We start from the raw sequence: 24,830 nt of genomic DNA, 5'->3' as shown, positions 1-24,830 counted from the left end.
ATTCATTATTCAGTCAGACTCAGAACAGGCTTTTGACCACGCCAACATTTTTTAAATATACAGTGACGAGGCGTTCCAGTGTCAGCTATTGGTTCAAACACGCCCCGCCCTTCAGGAAGTGAAACAGAAGGCGGGAACGGGACTGCTGCATGTTATGAAAGATCGCGTCCCTCACTGTATCTCTTCAGCCATTGCTTACTGTCAGCAGTACGTTTTAATGTGTGATTTTTTTTTAACACACTGATGTTTTCCCCCGACTGATGTACTTGTTTCAGTTTGTGCTTGATCTGAATCTGAAGTAGTGAAAGTTTCGTGCAGCGCTATGAGCAGGTTAAGATCAGCAGTGCAGAAGGGGAAGACAGCGACTCTAGAAAATACAGAGGTGGTCAAAGCCAGCAATAAGAAGAAATCAAAGCATGCCATTAAAGAAGGTGAGTGGTTCTCTTTGTGCTACTGAGAGACACGACTTCAAGGCAACTCCATGTGTGCATTTAAAATGTTATAATGTTTGTGTTTTTCTTGATTTTTTTTATTCCCATCAGAGAAATCTGAAACTGATCCTTCATCATACCACTTTTTCCATGATCCATCTGAAATCTCTCTTTTCCGCTCTCACCTTCTGCAGTGGTATGATCAAAATAAGAGAGAGCTTCCCTGGAGAACATTGGTAAAGGCATCTAATATTGCACATCATTTACCATATATATTTAAAGGGCCCATCATGTACAGCTATCTGCACTTAAGAATTTTTTTTTTTTTTAATTTAACACTGCAGAAAAAAAAAATTCTAGGTCTAAAAATAAATATATTACATATCTGTGAACTGTCTATAAAACCATGTATATTGTTTAGTTAAAGTTGAATTATTAAATTAAACATGTTCAACTGTTGTCTGCATTAATTGTGTCAGTGGCTTAACTAATGCTTCAAAATGAAGGAAATACCATTACAAACACTATTACAAAATTGTTTAATTGCATTCTAACCTTTTCTTGACCTGTTTATAAAAAGGATTAATTAGAAAGGATTTTTTTCCTAATTGTTGTTCTTATGCTGTAATCCATACAGGCTTTGACAGAACCAGATGTTAATATCAGGACATATGCAGGTATGAAACAAAGGGTTTTAATGTCATGCTGATCATAACCTAAATCCTTTTTTATTATTAAATAATTAATTGGGTTTTTTTTTCTTCTCATGCCAGTGTGGGTCTCAGAGATCATGTTACAACAGACTCAAGTTGCCACAGTGATAGACTACTATAACAGATGGATGAAGGTAGACGAGCTCCTCAGGTGTGATTTCTCCTCTCACAGCTGCCACACATTTATGCTGTTTCTACATCTTTATTTTTTAGAGATGGGCGACTGTGGAAAAACTTGCTGCAGCTACACTGGAGGTGATAGTTAAATCTATAGACGTACACAGAATAAACAGACGGAGACATAGTGAGCATCTGACAGTTGTGCGTTGTTGTCTCCCTGCAGGAAGTGAACCAAATGTGGGCTGGTCTTGGATACTACTCTCGAGGACGCAGGCTGCATGAAGGCGCTCAGAAAGTAGGTTTAAACGTAGTAATGCAGAATCTAGATAAGATTTAGATGTTTGCCTTTTTATATTTATGTAATCTGCACATATTATAAAGATATTTTATGCATGATTCTTTAAAATAGGTGGTGTCAGAACTGAATGGACAGATGCCGAAGACCACAGCGGGACTACTGAAACAGTTGCCTGGGGTCGGACGTTACACCGCCGGGGCGATCGGTTCTATAGCACTTGGACAGGTAACTGTTTTTTATTGATGCATCTGATTTGGACCACTTTCAAATGTGGTTCTTTATTTATTTACTTGTGTGATCAACTGAAATCAATTGGTGCTGCACTGTATTGTCAGGGTATTAAACACTGTGGATATTTAGTTCCAATGGTGTTTATTGTTCTCCAGGTGACGGGTGCAGTTGATGGAAATGTCATTCGAGTTCTGTGTCGTGTTCGAGCCATAGGAGCGGACAGCAGCGGTCCCACTGTAACAGATGCTTTATGGTACTGAAAGATCCATCAAGTAGATTTACTGTTCATAAAATTTAGGTCTAAGTTGTAAAATGTTGGATTTAATTGTGATGATTATTGGCCTATTTCAGGAAAATTGCTGATACACTTGTTGACCGAGAGAGACCTGGAGATTTTAATCAGGCTATGATGGAGTTAGGGGCCAGAGTCTGCACCCCAAAATCCCCTCTCTGCAGCCAGTGTCCCATTCAGTCCCACTGTCATGCATTTACGAAGGTACTGCTGAACAGCTGTCACCATTATACACTCACCGGCCACTTTATTAGGTACACCTAGTAGTACCAGGTTGGACCCCCTTTTGCCTTTAGAACTTCCTTAATTCTTCGTGGCATAGATTCAACAAGGTGCTGGAAACATTCCTCAGAGATTTCAGTCCATATTGACATGATAGCATCACGCAGTTGCTGCAGATTTGTCGGCTGCACATCCATGATGTGAATCTCCCATTCAACCACATCCCAAAGGTGCTCTATTGGATTGAGATCTAGTGACTGGAGGCCATTTTGAGTATATGTTCTAAAAACCAGTTTAAGATGATTTGAGCTTTGAGACATGACGCGTCTTATCCTGCTGGAAGTAGCTATCAGAAGATGGGTACACTGTTCATAAAAGGATGGACATGGTCAGCAACAATACTTAGGTAGGCTGTGGCATTTAAACAATACTCAGTTGGTACTAAGGGGCCCAAAGAGTGCCAAGAAGATATCTCTCACACCATTACACCACTAGCACCCTGAACCGTTGATACACGACAGGATGGATTCATGCTTTTATGTTGTTTATGCCAAATTCTGACCCTACCATATGAATTTCACAGCAGAAATCCCATCTGGCACCAACAACCATTCTGATGCTCAGTTTGAACTTCAGCAGAGCGTCTTGACCATGCCTACATGCATTGAGTTGCTGCCATGTGATTGGCTGATTATATATTGTGTTAATGGGCAGTTGAACAGGTGTACCTAATAAAGTGGCCTTCCTTTTAAATGTGTACTTCCTTTTAAAACTGTCAAATAACCTATTATACATAACATTTTCTGTCTTTTATATTGTAGGTGAGCATTAAACAAGAGATTGACTCCAAAAGACTTCTAAGTAAACTTGCCTCAAATCTCAATAACTCTGTTCCTGACATAGAGAATTGTTGTAAGTCTTGTTTAAGAAAAATCTCTCATTATTCATACATCAGCTCATCAAATTAAAAACCCTGTCTAATGTCTGTTGATATTCTCTGACAGTGGCCGGTGACAGCTGTAACTTGTGTCTATCAGAGGACTGGGACCCTCAGTTGGGGGTGCAGAATTATCCAAGAAAGCCTGTTAAAAAGGCTCCACGTGCAGAGCAAACACTAACCTGTATAGTGGAACGTAAGCGTGACGGAGAAGAGATGGAATATCTGCTTGCTCAAAGACCAAGCAAAGGTGAAACAGCAGTTTTGACTTTTTGACTCTTTTTTTGATGAATTAGTAATTTCTTCCAGAAAATATAATAAAATTGCACAATTTTGGATTTACCGGCATGTGTTTGCCTTTTGCAGGACTCTTGGCAGGGATGTGGGAGCTACCCAGCATGCTCTTGGAAGCTGATGTCTCTGAGAGTAAATATAAAGGCTTGATATGTGACATGATGCAAAAACTGCTGGAAACATCCCTGGAAACTCACTCAGTGCAGTTTGTAGGAGAGGTGGGAGTTTTCCCAAATCATCTGTTCTTGGGTTTTGAATAGTTTCAAACTGATCAAAAGTTAATTAACAAACATATGATTTACATCTTTGGACATGTTGTGCACTTCTTGTTACAATGCACGCATTTGATATTCATCAATGTCTTCTGTGTTCTCTGTCAGGTGGTTCATATTTTCTCCCACATTCATCAAACCTACATTGTCTTTTCCATGCGTGTGTCTGACTGGTCAGATAGAAAGCGAGAGCAGAAGACCTGCTGGCTCAGTAAATCTGCTCTGCATGAGGCGGCTGTATCCACTGGGGTTAAAAAGGTTTGTGTTTTGTGTCATGGATGTCACAGCAAAGCCAAGCTTTCTCTATATGAAATACATATGACATGAAATAAAATCAAATATAAATATATTAGCGCTGTCAAATCGTTTAATCGTGATTAATCGCATCTAACAAAAGTTTGTAAGTATATAATATGTACACAAATATTTACAAAACATTTTTTGTTAGATGCGATTAATCGATTTGACAGCACTAATAAATATTATATGAATATTTGTTATATTATGTACATCCTGCCTTGGCAACTAACTGCAATAAAATAAGTTGAAGTACTAAAATAAAAAAACAGGGATAAAAATTATTTAAAGCGAAATAGAAATATAAAAATGACAAAAGTACAGAACAAAATTGCTAAAACTTTAAAATGAAATACTAACATAACACTGACTGAAACTAACCTGGAGGTTTCAATTAAAAAAAAATCTGTTTTAGTTTTACTAAGATCTGGTAGGACAATGAAAGACTTTGTTATGAGTTTGTTGGGAATAGTTATAAAATGGTTTAGTGTTAAATTCACTTGTGTGTTCAAGAAATGTGTATTGAGTATGTAAATCTTGTATATTTAATTACACAGATTATGAAGCTCTATGAATCTTCAAGCAAGGCGGACATCAAGGTATGTTTTCCTGAGTTTGCATGTGCTTTATATTTTGCACTGCTTGGTATTGATTTTAAAAATATGTTACTCTCCTGTCCTGACATTTCACTCTTTAAGGAAAAGAAGAGAAAACCCAGCTATGAGAGACAGTCAAACAAAATAAAAAAGCCAAAGAGTGCTGCTACTAATGGAGGACCCAAACAACTCAGCCTCTCTAAATTCTTTTCTACCTCAAAGGCAACAGCTTAAAGCCAAACCTGTTGACAGAAGCTTCTCTGTATGTGGTTATCATGTAAATTTGCTATTGTGTCAAGAGAGTCACATATAATAACACATATTACCTACATCTGTTTTATTTTTAAAGCGATAATTCATTGTTATGAGGTATGTTTTTAAGTAAATAATAAATGTATAATAACCCTGATTTTTTAGAATACAGAATAAAAGACAGTTGTTTTTAAATAAATCTGCCCTCATATTTCATGATATTTATGTACAATATTTCTCACTACCTTGTTTAATTTAGCTGCATACTTTATTATTATTATTATTATTTAACAGCCTTTAGCCAAACAGGTAAATTAAATAACATGGTCATGTTAATTTCATTTTCTGCGCCCTGAATGCCCTTCCCTGTCTAACACTGGCATGTCAAAATAAGAGTCAAGACATACATTTTTAAATGAACGTGTGATTATTTATAATCTAACTCATATGTGAAAAAAGGTAATACGTTTTCAGAACGTTTAACGTTTTATCCTTTGGTCTATTTGAAAAGAAAATCTGATTTATATGTATGTTTTACTTGGCAACGGTGGGGCTTTTAACTGTGAAATGTGAGCTGTTAAAACTGGGTGCAGTCCAAAGTTTTTCTTTAGTTCTGTGCACTTCAACTGATAACGCACATTTTCCCATGTTACTCAAATAATTCTGTGAAAGTTCAAAGTTGCCAGATCTGACCGTGCGCTTGATCTGAACTCTTCCACACAGTGCGATACGTTTGTACGTGTCCTCGACCTCAGGTAAGTTCACCGGCAAATGAAGGTGATTGCAGACTTATCAAAATAGGAGTAAATCCATATACTGTACAAACAATAATTGTTGAAAATAAAAACGCACAATGTACTTTAAATTTAATTTTTTTTTTTTTTTTTAAATCGGATTTTGCTCTAATTGCAAGAATGTATTCTGGATAAGCAAAGAACGTTTTAAGGAAGTTCACTCAAACCATTGTGTTCAAACAGTCTTGTTCGTCATCAAGGAAGTCATACAAATATGCATTTTTATTATATCAGATCTTATTAACGCATAAACAATATATCATGCTAATTCGATTTATTATAGAAGGGATATTTATGAAATGTATAGGCTATATGTTTCATCTGCATAGCAAAAAGTAGTAGTGGTAATGTTTCGTGTTTCCACCTCTTCTACTGTCAAATGCTAGTCTTGCAAATTTCATTTTAATAATAGAGCAATCATATATTAGTGTCCTCTATGGAAACAACGTGGCAGAGAGTGGAATCCATGCACCGCTGGATTCTTGAGAATGGAGGTATGATTTATTTTATATATTATAAGTGATTTAATTAAATTAAAGTGTTATTTATTATAATTTATTTTACTGTGCTATCTACATGTAGTAGTATTTGTATTATAACAATACATAAAAAAACATTACATCATAAAATATAAATAATAATTTTTAGAATGCACAGATATGCAAAGCTCCTTGTGTTCCGTCATTTTATTTCAGATAAGCGGACGGACCCATGGCTCCTAGTCCACTCTCCTGTACCGATCATCTGTATATTTTTGTGCTATCTTGGTGTTATTTGGATCGGACCCAAACTTATGAAACACAAGGAACCAGTGAACCTAAAAGCAGTGCTTATTGTGTACAACTTTGCCATGGTCGGTTTGTCTGTTTACATGTTCCATGAGGTACATTATACATTACTCAAATGCAAGGTTATTTCAAATACTTCTGTTAAAATAACTTAGTCATCAAATCTTTAAAAGATCCATCCACTCATGACCTGCTGGTATCACCAGTGTATTTTTCTTTTCTTTCCACAGTTCTTGGTCACATCATGGCTGGCAAACTACAGTTATCTGTGTCAACCTGTGGACTATAGCCGCAGTCCATTGGGAATGAGGGTGATTACGTCTGTTTGACATGTTGCCTAACCAATAATTCCTGCTTGTTTATAGTTGTTTACTTGTTATACTTTTAGATGGCCAATGTATGCTGGTGGTTCTTCTTCTCTAAAGTCATTGAGCTTAGTGATACAGTGAGTTTGACTAATTTAACAGATATGATTAATGCAGATATTTTCACCCAGGGTAGACATGCGGTTTAAAAAAAAGATGCTTTCTCTGTCAATTTCCACATTTAGATCTTTTTCATCCTAAGAAAAAAGAATAGCCAACTCACATTTCTACACATGTATCATCATGCAACTATGATCTTCAACTGGTGGGCTGGAGTGAAATTTGTGGCGGGAGGTCAATGTAAGTCAAAAATATGTGCCTGAACATGCAAAACACATTGAACTAATAAATTGTTAACGTTATAGTCAGTTACTAAGGTAGAAAAAAAAATCTGTTTTTATCAATATTAGTTAATATGCACCTTTTTTTCCCCTAGCCTCTCGTATATTTATATTTTAGACCCATTAAATGTAACAATTATGCTATGCATGTAATTATTTTTTAACAGAATATCTTGTATTTTATAAATTTAACTGTGTGCCTTTTTGCCTATTCTTTCAGCATTTTTTATCGGGCTGCTGAACACTTTTGTTCATATTGTGATGTATTCGTACTATGGCTTGGCCGCCCTGGGGCCTCACATGCAGAAATATCTGTGGTGGAAGCGCTACCTCACCTCACTGCAGCTGGTAAATACACATAAACACACACACGTTGCTAATCTGGTCATTTGAAAAGACATTTTTAGACTATCAGAGCCTTTTGTTAAATCCTTGTTTTTTTTTCTAAAAATAAATTGCTTCAATAGACATGTACTGTTAGAAGATGGCCAGTTGATACTTTTTCCCATTAGGATCCATAAGAGTAAACATTCATAACACATCAACAGGACTGTTGAACAACCTCTCATTACAGGTCCAGTTTGTCTTGCTGACTCTTCACACTGGATACAACCTCTTCACTGAGTGTGACTTCCCTGATTCCATGAATGCAGTTGTGTTTGCGTACTGCGTCAGCCTCATTATACTTTTCAGCAACTTTTACTACCAGAGCTACATAACAAGAAAGAGCAAGAAGTCTTAATAGATGGTCCACATGCAGAGGAGAAGAAATCACCCACTTTTTGATAGACTATTGTTTCAATCGCTGTTAAAATTGAAATCAGGCCTTGACTATATTAAGTCTTCAGGACTAAAAGGATTTGTTGAAACAACTAACCTCATATCTAATTTGGGTTGTAAATATACCTGGTCTAGTAGAGATGTGACGTCTTGTTCTTTTTTTTTTGCATTTTGTAGAGGTGAAATCTCCTGCTTTGTCATCAACCACAATAGAACTTGAATGTAAATGAAGTGTAATCTCATTTTAAGAAACTCTAGGATGGAACATTATTAAAGGGGGGGTGAAATGCTCATTTTCACTCAATCTCCTGTTAATCTTGAGTACCTATAGAGTAATATTGCATCCTTCATATCTCCAAAAAGTCCTTTGTTTTATTAAATTTTTAACAGAAAGATAGGCTGTACCGAGTCTTTCCGGAAAAAACCGAGCGGCTGGGGGCGGGCCGTGTGGGCGAAGCTTAGCTGTGCTAACGCGCCAAGCTAGTGACAACACACAGAGACATTTGTTCAACAAACAGTTTAACTCACCGTCCGGTTCCAACGCACGACCGCGAACATTTATCATTGTGACTGCTCGATCCTTAAGCATTAGACGATCTGCAAATCCGTCGATATGGGCTTTGTTCATAAAACAATCATCGTCGAAATGCAGGGAACAACAGTTTTACAACACAACTCCGTTTATGCTCAGGAAAACAAACTCCATCCACGGGTTCCTTAACGCTGGGTTCTTTGGGAATCTGTGCAGGGTTGTCTTGCCCTGGCAACCAAAAACACACTTCTTTGGTGACATTGACTTCCCAAAAGCCGGGCAGGGCGCTTTGATGGCGAACTGCTTTCACTCTCTTGCTCTAGTCTACGAGTGCGCGCGCGGCCGCGATCTTACCGGAGAAGTGCCCTTAGGACCCATATAAGGAAATTCCGCCCTATCTTACGTAAGACAGAGCCATACTCGAAAAAAACTTTCCGAAACTTGTGACAAACCGGAAGGAGTATTTTTGGAACAAAAATACTCCTTCAAACGTACAACTTAGTTTTTGAAACTTTGTCCATGTTTAGCATGGGAATCCAACTCTTTACCAGTGTAAAAAACTCAGTATGCATGAAATAGCATTTCACCCCCCCTTTAATTGTGCTAAACACCTTTGTACTATCTATCTTATAAATTGTGCGTCTCTATTGACAATAGTGAAGTGCACTAGATGGCACTACAGGTATGCATGTAACTTGACTGCAGCTGTTCTCGCGATATGTACGCCAGGGTTGCTAAGTCTGTAGTTTTGGGCTACTTTTTGGGCTACTAACAGTTGCCGCTCGGTGATAATTCAATAATTGATGATATTTACAATGGAACTGAAGCAACATTTAACTGACTTCAGCTGAACAACAGCCGAAATTCATAGTTTTCCTGTTATCACTGTAAAGCTGCTTTGAAACAATCTGTACTGTATGTGATATATAGCCTAGCCTAAATAAAGGTGACTTACTTGACTTCTCACATATCCCTACACGGGAACAGGTTTCAAATGGATTGCATGAATTATATTCAACAGAAATCCTTGAAACAAAATTTTTTACCAATGATAAAACTGATTGATGTTAAGTTTGTTGGCCACTGCGCTTTTGAGGTGTGTTTGATCGCTACGATATAGTGGTTTTCAATTTGCATAACAGTGACTGTAAAATATGTATTTTAGGTAGGAGGAGAATAGCATTTTTTGAGTTTTGATATTTGGGATAGTCGTTGGGCTACTTTTGGCTAGTTTTGTTATGCAGACCTGACTACATGCCATGTCAGCTGTTTAGCCTGTAGATCGTTCAGTATTGCTTTTGCAACACAAAGACAAAATCATAATAGTAAGTTATTGAACCTATAACATATAATCAAATCAGGCTGCGCAAATAAAAGTCGGGTTGACAGTTGGTTTCTGACGTCAACCCGATTTTCATTTTCAACCACAATACAACCTCTGTCCGACGTTGGAGATTAACGTCAATCTGATGTTGGATTCTGACATCAACCTGATTTTCATTTTCAGCGTTGGGTTTGGTCTTCTAAATGTGAATTTTGTCATTGTTTTTGGAGCACACTAGCTTTTAGATAACAGTAAGGCTAACATATTCATACTAAAAGCCAAAAAACTTTAAATAGGGCACTATTTGAGAGAACAGCCATTTGGGTGTCCGAAACCATTGTGGACGTTACTGAGTGCACTTATTCAATCTCACATTCAATCCCACTACTGGAACTGTGTTCTAGAAATAAGTTTGCTAATGATATGAGGGTAGGTACACAGGCATAGATTCCTGAGGCATAAGGTAGGGGAGAGCGGGGCACAAAGTAACGCTTTTTGACTTTCTCAGTTTGTGCAAATCTACTTAGGGTTCAGAGTATTTATTTTTCCCCACATTAATTTCACACGTCTAGAACAATTGTGGTTTTGTTTTATTAATATAGTATATACTTTTTTCTTGATATACCCTGAAAGAATGGAAGTGAAATGTGACAACATGACCCATTGGTGGGGTCCCCACCTATGGGTCATGTTGTCACATTTCACTTCCATTCTTTCACGGTATATCAAGAAGGGGTACATTGTAACATGACCATATGACAGCTTAAAATGCTATCTGATCTAATCAAACAAACATACAAGACAAACTAAAATATTTTCTCAATAAAATATAATTATTAACTTTTTCATATAAAATAATGCCATTTTTTTAATTATTAAATATAAACATTTTTTAGTTTTCACTTCGAACACAGGAAAACAGCTATACAACAGTTCAAAACATATTAATAATTTATCAATGTCAATGCTCAGAAATGATTGTCTTTATTCATCTTTTTCTCATGTTTTCTCAATAGAATTCAAAAAAGTATAGAATAGAATAGCATATTTCTAATAGGGGCACATTGTAACGCAGTGTGACAACATGCCCCACCTGCACAACTGGGATTTAAACCCTGCTAGTAAGCATTAAAGAACTATATAAACCGTTAAATAACATATTGGAGATTAAAATAATATCAGATTTGTCTAATTTGAAATAAACACAAAAAATAGAGATGAAAAATTAACTTAAGTAAGAAATTTACTTTTGCTATGGTTTAATAAATGTCTATGGATATCTTCCAAAAAAAAAATTATTTTGGCGCAATTTTTTCTCTATATAGTGTTGATATGACAACTAGTTAATACACCAAGTTTCGTCATGCTAGCATGTGTTGAAGTATTTAAAACAAGTGTGTTAACTTACAACTAGCCTCGTTGTACCCTGTAAGTATTACATAAAACAATGCAACAATAAAACAATGCATTGACATTTACTTTTTTCGTTTGATACTTAAGTACTTTTAAAAACAAGTACTTCTGTACTTTTACTTTAAGTAAAAATCGGTATTTACAACTTTTACTTGTAACGGAGTAATATTTGACCAGTAGTATCTGTACTTTTACTCAAGTAAGGAAGTTGTGCACTTTGTCCACCTTTGATTTCCAGCAATTAGCTACAGCAAAAACGTTGAATTCTAGGCATTAGAAGTAGCCTAGGCCTACTGACATCTATAATCAGTATGTATTGTAAATTTATTTGTTTGTGTTTTTCATAACTCTACGGGTATCTCCAGGGATCACTGGCACAAGCTCTGTAAAACCGGAGGGAAAAGGAATAAAGTATGAACTGGGTCGCCCTCTCGCAAACACAAATATGCAATTCTTTATTTGACGTGCATATTTCATTTATATAAAGAATAAAAGTAAATAACAGTAATCATTATTTGGAAACTTTAGATCGGTCCCCTGACATTGCGATAATTAAATTGTGGTTTTTTTTATTTCTATTTTTTACTTTAGGCCTATTTATTTATTCATCTGGTTACCAATAGTAAATTCAGATTTTAGCTCTTAGAGCTACAAACTGACTATCTCTAATTGAATTACTTTATTATTGACTTTTTAAAACATGGAGACATCCATTTAAAAATTTAAATCATATGGTCTAGTGAAAGAGTGACTGAGGGCCAAAGTTTTTATGTTATAAACTGACAAATTGGAGCATTTTGGTAGCTTCCAAATGTCTTGCTAACTAATTTTTTTAATTCGTTGTCAGGACACTGCATTTAGAAGTATTAAAACCATGAGATGCCTTTAGACTGAGATCATGGAAGTGGTGCCTGGAAAGTTTCTCATAAATTTTGCGTCAAGTCTCTGATGTAACGCATTACTGGTAAACAAAACAATTTGCTTGAGCAGGGAAAACTGTTGAATTGACCTGTTCTTAAATGTCTGTCTCTTGGGTTGCATAGACATTTTTCAGTTTTTACACATGGCATTCATCATGCCATGTGAATTATTTATTCTCTGTGGCCAAATCTAAACATGACATTGGTAAAATCCTACTCTGGAGGTTCTCTGGCTTTTTTTTTTTTCTTCTTCTTTTTTTTTTGCCACCTAATTGTGTCACTCTAACTCACAGATTGTACTCGCAAAACCAGGATTATTGACGTTGTGTAGAGTGCCTCCAACAATGAGCCTGTGAGAACCAAGACCCTGGTGAAGAACTGCATTGTTCTGGTGGACAGCACACCGTACAGGCAGTGTTATAAAGCTCACTATGCCATTCCTCTGGGCCGCAAGAAAGGTGCAAAGCTGGTAGGCGTTCATTTCATATAGCTCACTTTATAAATAGATGAGAATTTCTATTATTAGATATTCAGCCTCAGATTGTTCATGGACCCTCTGCAATGCATATTGCAAACAAAAATGACAAGAGCTTTTCTAAAACCACCAGCTCCAATATTATATTTACACAGATGCTATGCAAACTTTTCAAAGAGCTTGTAATTGCTTTGGTGATTTATGTTGATTAATATGGACTATTGATGCCTGCTGATATAGACAGTTATTCCCTTACACGCAGGTGAGGAACGCACATACTAGTTGACAGTCACCTCTTTTTAATATTAATAATATGGCATCTTAAGCAAGAGTACATATTGTTTTCGAATTTAGCACTAATATTCCAGTCAGATATACAATGAATGACTGGGACATTGGTCCAACAATCCCCACCATGAACGACATCAGAATCTTTCCCAGATAAACCATCTTGAAGCTTTTAACTGCATAAAAGGAGGGTCAGTTCCTGCAGGCTTCTCTGTGAGTTTTCCACACTTTTCCCATCATGGATCCTTTGAGACAATTATGATCATCTCCATTAAAAAAAAAACCTGATCATTGGCAAACAGTTGTTTTTTTCAACAGCACTCATCCGCACCAGTCCATTCAATCCATAATCCAAAGCAAATAACCATAACAGTATAAATCCTAAACCTCGCCAACTGATTTAGTAAAGTCACAGGATGTTCTCATTTTTATGATCATTTGACACATTTCCCATTAGAACAAGAAACAAGACCAAGAAACTGCATTTTATGTTTCCCTCATGTTTATTTGACATCTGTTTATTTTTCATGTTGTACAACACCAGTCATAATGGTCTCAGTCAAAGACAAATCTTTGTTTAATTAGTAAGAGTCACAGTGCTTCTGTCTAAGAATTGCTTTTTAATGTTCTGCTTCCTCAGCCAGTATTGCGTTCAGGCCTGGCCAGTGTGGCAGAGCAGACTGGAATCATCTTGGAAGAGAAAGAGCTGGAGTTCTACCTCCGGAAGACAAAAGAAAGACAAACAGACTCAAGCAATACAACCAGAACTCTAGTATGAGCATTTAAGGGTGAAAGTGACTATGAATGTGCAAAAATTATTCAGGTAACCAGTGTGAATGATTACTTCCTAATGGGCTAACAAAATTGGCTGTTTTTGGTCATTTTGTCTTGAAATATCATATTTGTCTTGCACTTTCGTGCACCCAAGTACAGTCACTTCTGCATCCCGCACTAACTGCACATTCATGTTACTATTTACTATTACTATTTATTGTTTTTCTTTGTTCATTTATTTTCACTGTCACTTTGAGAGTCCAGTTTTAATATTAAATAGATCTTGTAGCCTACATAGGCTACAATAAAATGATTTTAAAAAACGTGTTTTTTTTAAAAGTGTGGAAATTGATTAATCGTTTTCCCATGTCTGAGTGTATAAAACAGTAATGTTCCAGTCTTAAAGGGTTAGTTCACCCAAAACTGAAAATTCTGTCATTAATTACTCGCCCTGATGTCGTTCCAACCCTGTAAGACCTTCGTTCATCTTCAGAACACAAATTAAGATCTTTTTGATGAAATCTGAGAGCTTTATCCCGACTGCTACGCAACTGACACTTCGACGCTTCAAGTTAATAAAGAGATCGTAAAACTAATCCACATGAATTGAACGGTTTAGTACAAATTTTCTTAAAGACACGATCGCTTTTTTTGTTGTTGTGATGGACAGAATGAATTTAAGCTTTTATCCCTTTAAGGACACAAGAGCTTCTAAGTGTAGAGCCCTGATTACATGAAACGATTAAAACTTTTAGGTTGCTGTTTTTTCTATAGTCTCGTTTATTTGTTATATTTAGCAAATATTTACAACTTAAATGTACATTATGAGATTTGTGAACGATGAGTGATCCTCATCCTCTCCAAAAGGGGGCAGACTTCCCCTATAGTCTGCAAGTCTTAAAAGTTTTTTTTTTTTTTCGGCTCAGTCCATCATATGTTTGAGACTAGTTTCTAATAAAGTTTAGGGAACATATGCACATCATTTGCAAAATGTCTTGCCATTTGAGTCCCCAGTATATTTTATAGTATTTTAACAGAGTTTAATGATATTCAATGTGAGTAACGCCATGTTTGATTAGTCAAGCTCTTGACATAATTACCATACCTAAAACATACAATCATGAGCATTAGACTGCAATATTCAAGAGTCATTTATTTTCAGAGATTGAGAGATTGACATCATTAATATTAAACAAACTGTACATTTTATACATATGTTGAAAGTGTGGTAGATATTAAAAGCCATCAACCATCACAAAATAAAGAACTCTTTTTTTCTGGGATGATGACAACCAAATGACAAAGCAATACAAACATTTGCAAACATTCACTGACAAAACACAGCAACACTAAATAATTGTTTCCAACACAACAGCCAACAAATCAGAAAAAGAGCTCTGACAGCGAAATGTGGAACTCATCACTGATGAGCTGTGGTGGCTCTGAAGTTTCTATCAAACCGTTCCAAAGTCACAATTGGATCAGAGCTGACCAGCTGGATTTATTAAGACTAGTGATGCGGTGATGACGACAAGGGAGTATCTCATGAGACTTTGAACATATCTTTCAAAACACTGGGAAAAAAAAGCACAATTTCATAACATCCCACAAATAAACACACTCAACAACACAGAGCCCTCATTATTTAACCTTCATTGCAGGGGAATAGCAGCTTTTCGGGTCGTCAAGGAAGCAGATAATATTTCAGTCCAATGAGGTGATTCAATAATGCATTTTAAAGGATAAAAAAAAGCTGAATTCTGAGAAAAACGAAATCTCTGACAGGTTGAAACTGCGTTGATGGAAGAAAAGAATAAAAAGACTGTTTGGTCTGAAAGACATTTGTGTTGATGGCCGACAGGATGACCTAATTCTACGTCTCGGTGTACACTGAAGACATTTGGCTCAAGCCGCGATCGAAGCCGCCCACCTGAAAGAAAACACTTTCCTCTGTGCCCGGCGAGAACTGGCAACCTGACCCTATGATGTCGGGCACCAAGCTGAAACCTTTGCATTAAGAAAAAGAGAACATATGGAAAAATGTGTTATACTTTCATTAAACACTCTCAGAAAATGTGCACAAATTATCCCATTAGATAATCACTAAATCTACCCCTAAAGAGCACATATGAGTACTTTACGCATAGTAAGTACCTTTAGTTACCTTGAAGGGTAAACAATTTAAAAATAAAGTTTCTAAAAGGTTTTTTTCGCAGTGATGCCATAGATGAACAATTTTGTGTCGCCCAAAGAACCTCTCAGTGAAGAGTTCTTGAACCATTTTTTTCTTAGTGTGAAGAACATTTTAAACGTTTTTTCCACTATAAAGAATGGTTTGTGGAATGCAATGGTTCCATGGATGTTAAAAGTTCTTCATGGAACAATCAATGCCAATAAAGAACCTTTATTTTTAAGAGTGTAGATAAGGTAGGCCCAATTTTTGCACATTTTAAATACTCTCATTTAACATCAAGAATACTTTTTGGGGTAGTGAAACGAGACAAATAGTTGAGTAACATGGAAAGAATAACTAGCCAGGGCTGCATTTCCGAAAAGTATCGTAAGCTTAGGTAGATCGTGGAACCATTGCCACTAATGAGTTTTGAGAAACGCAACCCAGATCAGTTGACCTGTTTCTAACCATATTGCCTATTACTGGTCCTGAAATTAATCTAATGTGCTCAGATGTATAATGCCGGCTCACAATTTCAGTCATGCTTCATTTTATTGTTATATTGCTTAATAATAACAGGATTTGTGGAGGTAAAGGTGCAATAGGAATTTTTGTCATTACAATAGGAATCTGCGCAATCAGGAATTTCATGTGAGGGTGAACGATATCCCCACGCAGATTTCATAATGGTTTCAAGTTGGTTACACAAATTTGCAGTGTTGACCAACAGAAAGCTTCTTAGATTAAAAGTGAAAGTTCTTAGTTCTTTGTGATCTGTGCTTTATACATCACTACACTGTTGACAATTGACCTCTCTTGCCCAAGAAATTACACCAAAATGTATTTGCATACCTGTGGAAGAGGTGTTGGTGGAACAGCTCATGTGGAAGCCGTTGTGTGGGTTTGTGTTGAAGCTGTGAGACTCTGCAGGTTGATGACCGCTGCTGATGGACTGGTCCATTCGGTAGCTGTCACCAAAATGGAAACAGCTCTGGAAGTTACCACGGTAATCTGTAAACAAACATTTATAGAAAACACAATATATAAGCATTAGAATGAAATGTCATTCAATTGTGGCTTTAGATTCAAAACTTAAAATAGCTCTTTAACAATGTAGCAAAAACCACAGACTGTAACAATATTCCTGTTTGTATTTCTATTTTTGGACTCTTCCCTCTTTCTCCAAGTTTGCTTCCAGAAGTGTTCAACAAGTAGTCTCGTTAGGATGGGGGTCTTGGATTTGAGGTGGTACACACATGTACATCTGTGTCCTGACAGGGAAGTTGAGCGTTTCTCCTTTAGCAGTTTTGACACTCCTTTTGACAGACAGCTTAGCTGTTTTGGACTGGGTGGTTTTAGAGCAAAAAGCTTCCTCTTGTGGTTCCAGGCGTCTCTTTCAGCCCACATGTTCTGGCTAATACACAGAGCACTGTAGAGACTATGCCAGTTCTCATGAGCTGATATTTTAAACAGGTATATTCCAATAGATCAGGAGTAAAGGCATGGGGATGGGTGCTGTGAGTGGTACAGGCTTCAATACTGAATCAATACTGATTTCATGAAAAAAAAAAAAAAAAAAAATAATAAAAAATTTTTTTAAATAGAATGCTTCAGTGTTTATTATATTTTTTTTTTAAATTGGCACATCAGGTTAAAAATTTAAGGCCTACTGTATCATATTTGATATGCAAATTTCTAAGGCCCGAAATTATCAACATGATCAAAACCTTTTGTACACACTCTTCGGTTACACTTTATATTGATGGTTCACTAACTCTCATTAGATTATTAGCAGACTGTTAGATTAGGGCACGTTAGACACGTCAATTCAGAAAGCAGGCATCTCAGGCTTCTCCGGTTGTGTAGAACACGCTAGTGTCATCTGGCATCAGATCCAGGTCGCCAAAAAGGAGGGAACTGATCTTCATGTGGTGTTCCTGGATCTCGCGAACACCTTTGGCTCAGTCCCTCACAACCTCTTGTGGACAGCCTTTGACTACTTCAAGGTCCCAACAGCTCTCACAACCCTTGTCAAGGCCTACTTCGAGGACGTCCAACTCTGCTTGACAACAGCAGAGTACACAACAGCATGGCAACACCTGGAAGTGGGAATCATGGCCGGATGCACCATCTCCCCGCTGGCCTTCACCCTGGCCATGGAGGTCATCATCCTGATGGACAGTTGGCGGACAGCGTATAATACCAGGGCTGAGGCTGCCACCGCTCAGAGCCTACATGGATGACCTCACAACTCTCACCACAACTAAGGTTTGCACCGTGCGGCTACTAAGAAAGCTCCAGGAAAACATTGAGCGGGCTCGCATGAAGATCAAGCCGAGCAAGTCTAGAAGCATCTCCATTATCAAGGGGAAGCCGACCACCGATTTCACATTGGCGAGGAACCCATTCCAACGGTTTCCGAGAAGCCAGTGAAGAGCCTAGGTCGTTGGTATGATGCCTCCCTCAAAGACAAAGAGCAAGTAGAGCAGCTCAGGAGGGAGGTAGCCAGCGGCCTGGAGAACATTGACAAAACTATTTTTCCTGGCAAGCTGAAGCTCTGGTGCATGCAGTATGGACTACTTCCACGTCTCCTGTGGCCGCTAACCCTCTATGAAGTCCCGCTCTCAAAGGTTGAGAAGCTGGAGAGAATGGTCAGCTCATATATAAGCAAGTGGCTTGGCCTTCCAAGGTGCCTCAGCAGAATTGGGCTATACGGCAAAGGGATGTTACACCTGCCCATTTCCAGTCTGGCAGGAGTACAAGCGCGCCAAAGTCAGACTGGAGAGAATGCTGCTGGATTCGTGTGATCCATTCGTAGCCCAAGCTTCCCCCATACTGGCCACCGGGAGGAAGTGGACCCCATTGGCTGCTACTGAGCAGGCAAAGGCAGCACTCAGACACAAGGACATTGTGGGCTGAGTGCAGGAGGGGAGAAGTGGTCTTGGCCTTGGGGCCAGTACACCAGTGTGGAGCAAGGACTCTACATCTCAGAGACGTAAGCTGGTGGTCCAGGAGGTACGTCGGGAGGAGGAAGCATGAAGGTGCGCCCAAGCTGTGGCGCAGGCAAAGCAAGGACAGTGGATGGCATGGAAAGGAGTGGAGAAGAGGACGATCTCCTGGAATGAGTTGTGGGAGATGGAGGCATTCAGGGCAAGCTTTACCATCAGGGCTGCCTACGATGTCCTGCCTTCCCCCGCAAACCTTAGCCAGTGGTATGCCGAAGACCCCACGTGCCCTCTATGCCCAAGTCCAGCAACACTGAAGCACATCTTAGTGGGATGAAAGACCAGCCTCACCCAAGGCCGTTATACCTGGCGGCACAACCAGGTGTTAAAGAGTCTTCCAGCAGTGCTAGAAAGTCGACGGACAAGTGTGAATGCCCTTCCTCTCCCGTCATCCCGGTGGCAGCCGACACCATTTGTTCGGGAAGGCGAGGGTCAAGCCAGCCTCACCACCACAAGACCAGACACTGGCCAGCTGGGCAGAGCACGGGACTGGAAGCTGCTGGCAGACTTGGACAAAAAACTAATCTTCCCAGCTGAGATCACAGCTACAAACCAGCGACCAGACCTTGTTCTGTGGTCAGCCTCACTCAAGCTTGTTTACATCATCGAGCTCACCGTGCCCTGGGAAGGTGCAGTGGAGGAGGCTTACGAACGGAAAAGGCTGAGGTATGCTGAACTTGCAGCCGATGCCCAACAACAAGGCTGGAAAGCGAACATACGCCCAGTGGAAGTAGGTTGCAGAGGGTTTGTAGCCACCTCAACATCCAGGCTACTCAGGGAGATGGGAGTGCGAGGGAAGGCCCATCGGCAGGCAGTCAAAGACCTCTCCAGGGCTGCTGAAAAGGGGAGCCAGTGGCTGTGGATGAAGAGAAAGGACTCCGCCTGGGCCTTCAAGTGAGTAGATGGTACCTAGGGAGTGAACCTGGGACGCTGGGATTCACTGCTGAACCCTCTGGAGGTGTCGTGGGTCTATTAGCGAAACACCGAAGAAGGAGGGCGCCCACTTGATAACCCAAAGGGTGCCCTCACTCATTTGAAACTAAACTCATATTTATTGAGGGATATCAACATCTAGTCCTATACAACAGACATTAGAGTATTAGTAGACTGTTAGATTAGGGTTAGGTGTTAGGGTTCGGGTCTAGTAGAATAAGTTGGAATGCAGATGAAAAGTTACTTATAGTCAGTAGAATGTCTGTTGTCTCTTTATCACAATAAAGAGTTAGCAGATATTAAGCAGACAGTCTACTAATACTCTAATGACAACTGTCATTATATGCATTTTATGTAAGTTGCCTGCTATTTATAAAATAAAATAAAAATAAAATGCATTATACCGCTATTAATCTCATTGATTTACATTTGGCCATATTAAAAACTGCACCAAATTGCAAACATTTTTCTCAGTTTGAGCCTCTGATTGAGGTGTTTTTCCAAATATAGTAGCTCTATATTCTCTATATCATATTATATGAGCCATAAAAGCCTGATGTATGAAATATGATACCAAAAAAAAAAAAAACCCACATAAGCAATTATTTTTTTTGTTTAAAGGTTCAATAAAGTGCTGGACTTTTAATGTGATTAACAGTGTGAATACTTGAACAAGATCCACCCAGTAAAATCCGATCAAACAATCTCTGAAAATGACACGTACGGTCTCGTACCCTCACTTGTAGGCAGGTTGTGGAAGGTGGAATAGGGTTTATGATGAGTGTGGAGGTGTTGCTGGTTGGTAGAGGAGTTCTGTTGCTTCTCTAGTGTTGGTGGAGGAGATGTAGCGGCCTTCAGCAGACTGATCCCTGGAGACAGCAAAGCTCCAGATAACCTAAGACAGAGAGTGAACGTTAACTATTAAGATTAATGGTGAAAGATAAGCAGGCCAAAAAACACACCATAAAATTTAATATGGAGTATACAACTTTTATTACAAGAGTCTTCTGAATGTTATTAAAAGGAACTTTAGAGCCTCACCCCATCTTACCTTTAACCATGCGAAAGATCTGAAAGTATTACTTTAGAAAGAGTCACATAGCCTTAAGTAAAACATTATTTATTTATTTTATTCATTTATTTTTTATTTACTCTAACATGCTTCATCCTATTCCAATTCTTGTTATAATGGAAAGTCATGAGCCTGGTTTTGATTGAGTACAAGCCTGTTCTTCACTCCAGATGCCACTTCTCCATAACATGCCCCTGACTTACTGTACACTGTGATGGCTCTGGGGAAGCTATGATAGCTTGCTCATGCTTGCACACAATGGAACAAATAAAGGCTTTGTTAGTGCCATTAGATGCAGCTGTCACAAGCAAGTCTTCAAATATGCAAAACTGAGTTTCAGCAAGACACGAAGTGCCAACCAATGGCCCTGTGAAGTCGTTCCTGCCCCCCTAAGTCAAGGCCCTCTGCCTTTAGTGCACACATCAAAGAGTCATATTCCGAATTTCAGAAATGAACAGAGAACAAAAACAAACTCAAAGAATTGCCCGTTTAAACAGAAGTATGACTAACAGATGCTCATCATGATACAGTTATAGAGAGATATTATGAGGACATATACAGCTGTAATGTAAGACATTGAGGAACAGAGGAAATAAAAAAATAAATGCACTTTACTGCCTGTTAGGTCTCGCTAATGATATATGAGATCAGTATTTATAAATACTGTTAATAAAAATTTTGTTTTTAAAAACAATTGAGGTGGAGGATTGATGCTGGAAGACTTTTACATTGTTATAAAAGATTTCTATTTCAAATAGATGCTGTTCTTTTGAACTTTTCTTTCATCAAAGAATCCTGAAAAAATCAGAATATTAGAATGATTTCTGAAGGATCATGTGACTGTTAATAAAAATTTTGTTTTTAAAAACTTATGGAATAAATAAAGGTATATATGCTAGTCTACTCCTGATCTGATAAAATTCACTTTTAGAAGATAAACACTAGCTTACCGTTCAAAAGTCTGGGGTCAGTAAGATTTTATTTTAAAGAAATGTATACTTTTATTCACCAATTACAAAATAAATGTATCAAAAGTGACTGTAACATTTACACTGTAAAAAAAATTGTAAATAAATGCTGTTCTTTTGAACAAAGAAATTTATTACGGTAACCACAAAAATATTAAGCAGCAAAACTGTTTTCAACATTGATAGTAATAATAAATCTTTCTTGAGCACCAAATCAGCAAATTAGAATTATTTCTGAAGGATCATGTGACACTGAAGACTGGAGTAATGATGCTTCAGCTTTGCATCACAGGAGTAAATAAAAATTTTAAATGTATTAAAATAGAAAACAGTTATTTGGAATTGTAATAATATTTCACAATATTACTGGGTTATACTTTGATAACACTTTATTTTACAGTGTCCTTGTATGTTACATGTACTTGCCATAGTAGTAACAGTAAATTATGCATAATTACACACAACTAACCCTCAACCAAACCCTAACCCTATAGTAAGTACATGTTGTTGATTAATATTACTCAGTACTTAAATATTTAATTACACTGTAACAATGACACCTTAAAATAATGTGTAACCGAAACTTCTTACAAAAACATTAAACAAATCTCACCAACCCCAAACTTTGATCAGTATTGTACACATTAATATTTACAGTCTTTCTTATCAAGGAAAATGAACCTGATGACTCGTCCTGCGCTACACCAATTTTTGTCCAATTAATTGCTCTCTATAATGAGAATGTCCCTGCCCTTAATATCATGTGCAACTGACAAGAAAATTATGTTAATTGCTTTGACGTTAACTAAAGCATAGTGGCTATTTTAAAAGAAAAGGCACAGGCCTTTCGCTATGAGTGCAGCATGTGCATTTAAACATACACATAATAAATAGCATTTAAATTGTCTTTTTGTATCCACAGATTTAAGACCTAGCAAAGCGCTAATGTAGAATTTGGACTCCAATGACATGATAATTGGTTTTTATTTATGCTCCAGGCCTCATGAGGGAGTGATGTTTCCCATTGTTCATTTGCCCAGAATCTGATAAGGACTTCCTTGGCTGTTACATCTGTTAGACCATTATGTCGTTTTTCACTGTTAGCCAAATTCACATTCCAAGGACTTGGTTTCATCATAAGTGCATTAAAAAAATTAATAATCCACAAATTGTTTGAACTGTGCTCGGATGTAACCCCATGAGTCACAGGGCTCTCCTCACACAGCCTCAAAGTCTAGTGCACTAACATGTTTCACAAGGCATGTAGCAAAGGAATTAGCGTTAGCGGGCTAGCTTGTGTTTGTATGCAGGAAAGCGGTTCCGATAGTCGCTGACGTGACGTGAGGCGCATGTGTTTCTGCGAGAGCACGGCGGCAGCGTTCCCCTGGGAGCTGCTGTCAGCACAAGCTCAGGAAACAGTTATACTGTTCATATTTTTACAAGCAGCCTCTATGTGCAGCTAAAGTGAATCATGCTATAATCACTGCCAGCTGCAGCTCGCTAAGGCTCCAGGAATGAGGGGAATCTTTCATATGCAGGATTAATATCTCCCTTCGGTATTTACCTTCACTGATCATCTGCTTTCACCTTTGCAGACTCTCGTTTTTTGACTATACCGCCTGTCTCTCACGTCATAAGAGCTTTATATGGCCGCTGACCTACTGTATGGATCATCCAAAAGTTCATGTTCACCAAAGTGATATAAAAGCATTTGGCTTGCTCAAGTATAACACTTAAAACCTCCCTATATCTAAATAAGGAAATAAAAGTCCAATTGAGGTGGAGGATTGATGCTGGAAGACTTTTACATTGTTATAAAAGATTTCTATTTCAAATAGATGCTGTTCTTTTGAACTTTTCTTTCATCAAAGAATCCTGAAAAAATCTGAATATTAGAATGATTTCTGAAGGATCATGTGACACTGAAGACTGGAGTAATGATGCTGAAAATTCAGCGTTGCCATCACAGGAATAACTTATATTTTAAATTAAATTAATCTAAAAACAGTGATTTTAAATTGTAATATTATTTCACAATATTAGGCTACTTCTAGCGCACAGTGTTTGTATTGCAAAAAAAAAAAAATTGCTATAAAATTCTATCTGTTTTATGCAGTGGTTTAGAGGTATGCTAAAGTCATATTTAAAGTCCCCATGCAATCGAAATGTAAGTTTTTGGCTTTTAGTATGAATATGTTAAGCTAGTGAGCTCCAAAACAATGACAAAATTCGCATTTAGAAGCATTCAAAACTTACAGTCTCTCACTTCTGCCAATATGGATCAGTGATTTTGATGACATCACGCTGCACTTCAGCTTCTCATCCGATTTTCTGTCCAATCAAATGCTCTCTAGAATCTAAAGTGCCCCCTACATTATAAATAGATGCTGAAGCTGCGGCTAAAATCGGTCACTTGTTCACACATTTACTATTTTCTACATGGTGAATGGCACACAGTGCAATATATAGGGGACAGGGAACGATTCAGAGAGTGTAAATATGCTTTCCATTGGGGCGAATGAAGTCTGGTTTTGTGTTAGTGTCACACGAACCGCCGCAGTGCGCACACAGTCTGCTCCGGTCCTGAGACATGATAGCACAGAATGGAACATATGCGCGAGTCTGTGCTGACCACAAAACATATCGGACCTATTTGAATTCTACACAGAATTCTATATTTTAAAGCGATATGAAGGAGATTAGGATGAGAAACCGTTAGAGATTAGGAGGAAACTGTGGCTTTACCGAGATCAACGGCTTTGGTCCAACTGTGATATAAAGGAAACGCTATTGGCTTTTTTTTAAAAAGGGGAGGAGCTGTTCGATATGTCCCGCCCTGTCTTCCTGTTTCAGTGGAAATGATGTCAACACATTGAATAATGCTGCGCGTTTCAAGGCATTTTAGTGGGCCTTTAAATAATTATAATTTT

The 24,830-nt window shown here is 37.9% G+C and overlaps 3 protein-coding genes across 8 annotated transcripts in view; 2 read left to right on the top strand and 1 right to left on the bottom strand.

The window, feature by feature from the left end:
* Positions 1-114: 114 nt before the first annotated feature.
* Positions 115-5,147, top strand: mutyh (mutY DNA glycosylase). The gene is made up of 15 exons (XM_079896074.1): positions 115-431; positions 543-667; positions 1,069-1,108; positions 1,205-1,278; positions 1,358-1,399; positions 1,488-1,559; positions 1,674-1,787; positions 1,949-2,046; positions 2,145-2,289; positions 3,129-3,219; positions 3,312-3,494; positions 3,611-3,756; positions 3,919-4,068; positions 4,665-4,706; positions 4,806-5,147. The coding sequence occupies exons 1-15, from the start codon at positions 323-325 to the stop codon at positions 4,935-4,937; spliced, it is 1,563 nt and encodes a 520-aa protein (XP_079752200.1). The 5' UTR covers positions 115-322; the 3' UTR covers positions 4,938-5,147.
* A 372-nt stretch (positions 5,148-5,519) lies between these two features.
* On the top strand, positions 5,520-9,520 carry elovl8b (ELOVL fatty acid elongase 8b). 3 transcript variants are annotated; one of them, XM_079896076.1, is made up of 8 exons: positions 5,520-5,710; positions 6,178-6,243; positions 6,445-6,632; positions 6,768-6,848; positions 6,926-6,982; positions 7,088-7,202; positions 7,464-7,591; positions 7,818-9,520. In XM_079896076.1, exons 2-8 carry the CDS (start codon positions 6,186-6,188, stop codon positions 7,983-7,985), a joined length of 795 nt encoding a protein of 264 aa, XP_079752202.1. In that variant the 5' UTR covers positions 5,520-5,710; positions 6,178-6,185; the 3' UTR covers positions 7,986-9,520. The 3 variants fall into 3 exon arrangements, with proteins under 3 accessions (XP_079752202.1, XP_079752203.1, XP_079752204.1); XM_079896077.1 differs by having other exon boundaries at positions 6,162-6,243; XM_079896078.1 differs by having other exon boundaries at positions 7,792-7,868.
* Positions 9,521-13,752: 4,232 nt separating this feature from the next.
* The window catches only part of glis1b (GLIS family zinc finger 1b), an 80,243-nt gene continuing 69,165 nt past the window's right edge, over positions 13,753-24,830 (bottom strand). For all 4 annotated transcript variants that reach the window (XM_079896070.1, XM_079896072.1, XM_079896073.1 and 1 more), the window contains exons 9-11: positions 20,595-20,755; positions 16,775-16,933; positions 13,753-15,756 (exon numbers count right to left, since the gene is read on the bottom strand). In XM_079896070.1, the coding sequence (XP_079752196.1) occupies positions 15,623-15,756; positions 16,775-16,933; positions 20,595-20,755 (454 nt within the window). In that variant the 3' untranslated portion in view covers positions 13,753-15,622. The remainder of the gene's footprint in view (positions 15,757-16,774; positions 16,934-20,594; positions 20,756-24,830) is intronic.

This window comes from Squalius cephalus (genome assembly GCF_949319135.1).
Source record: "Squalius cephalus genome assembly, chromosome: 16".
Taxonomy (NCBI): domain Eukaryota; kingdom Metazoa; phylum Chordata; class Actinopteri; order Cypriniformes; family Leuciscidae; genus Squalius; species Squalius cephalus.
Note: the sequence above shows the minus strand (reverse complement) of the source record. Positions and strands in the feature narration are given on the sequence as shown.

Excerpts from the sequence above, each read along its gene's own strand:
- mutyh (XM_079896074.1), top strand. The coding sequence starts at position 323 with ATGAGCAGGTTAAGATCAGCAGTGCAGAAGGGGAAGACAGCGACTCTA. Across the intron at positions 3,220-3,311 it reads TCCTGACATAGAGAATTGTT|TGGCCGGTGACAGCTGTAAC; the intron begins GTAAGTCTTGTT and ends ATTCTCTGACAG. Across the intron at positions 4,069-4,664 it reads TATCCACTGGGGTTAAAAAG|ATTATGAAGCTCTATGAATC; the intron begins GTTTGTGTTTTG and ends TTAATTACACAG.
- elovl8b (XM_079896076.1), top strand. The coding sequence starts at position 6,186 with ATGGAAACAACGTGGCAGAGAGTGGAATCCATGCACCGCTGGATTCTT. Across the intron at positions 6,244-6,444 it reads CTGGATTCTTGAGAATGGAG|ATAAGCGGACGGACCCATGG; the intron begins GTATGATTTATT and ends ATTTTATTTCAG. Across the intron at positions 7,592-7,817 it reads ACCTCACCTCACTGCAGCTG|GTCCAGTTTGTCTTGCTGAC; the intron begins GTAAATACACAT and ends CTCTCATTACAG.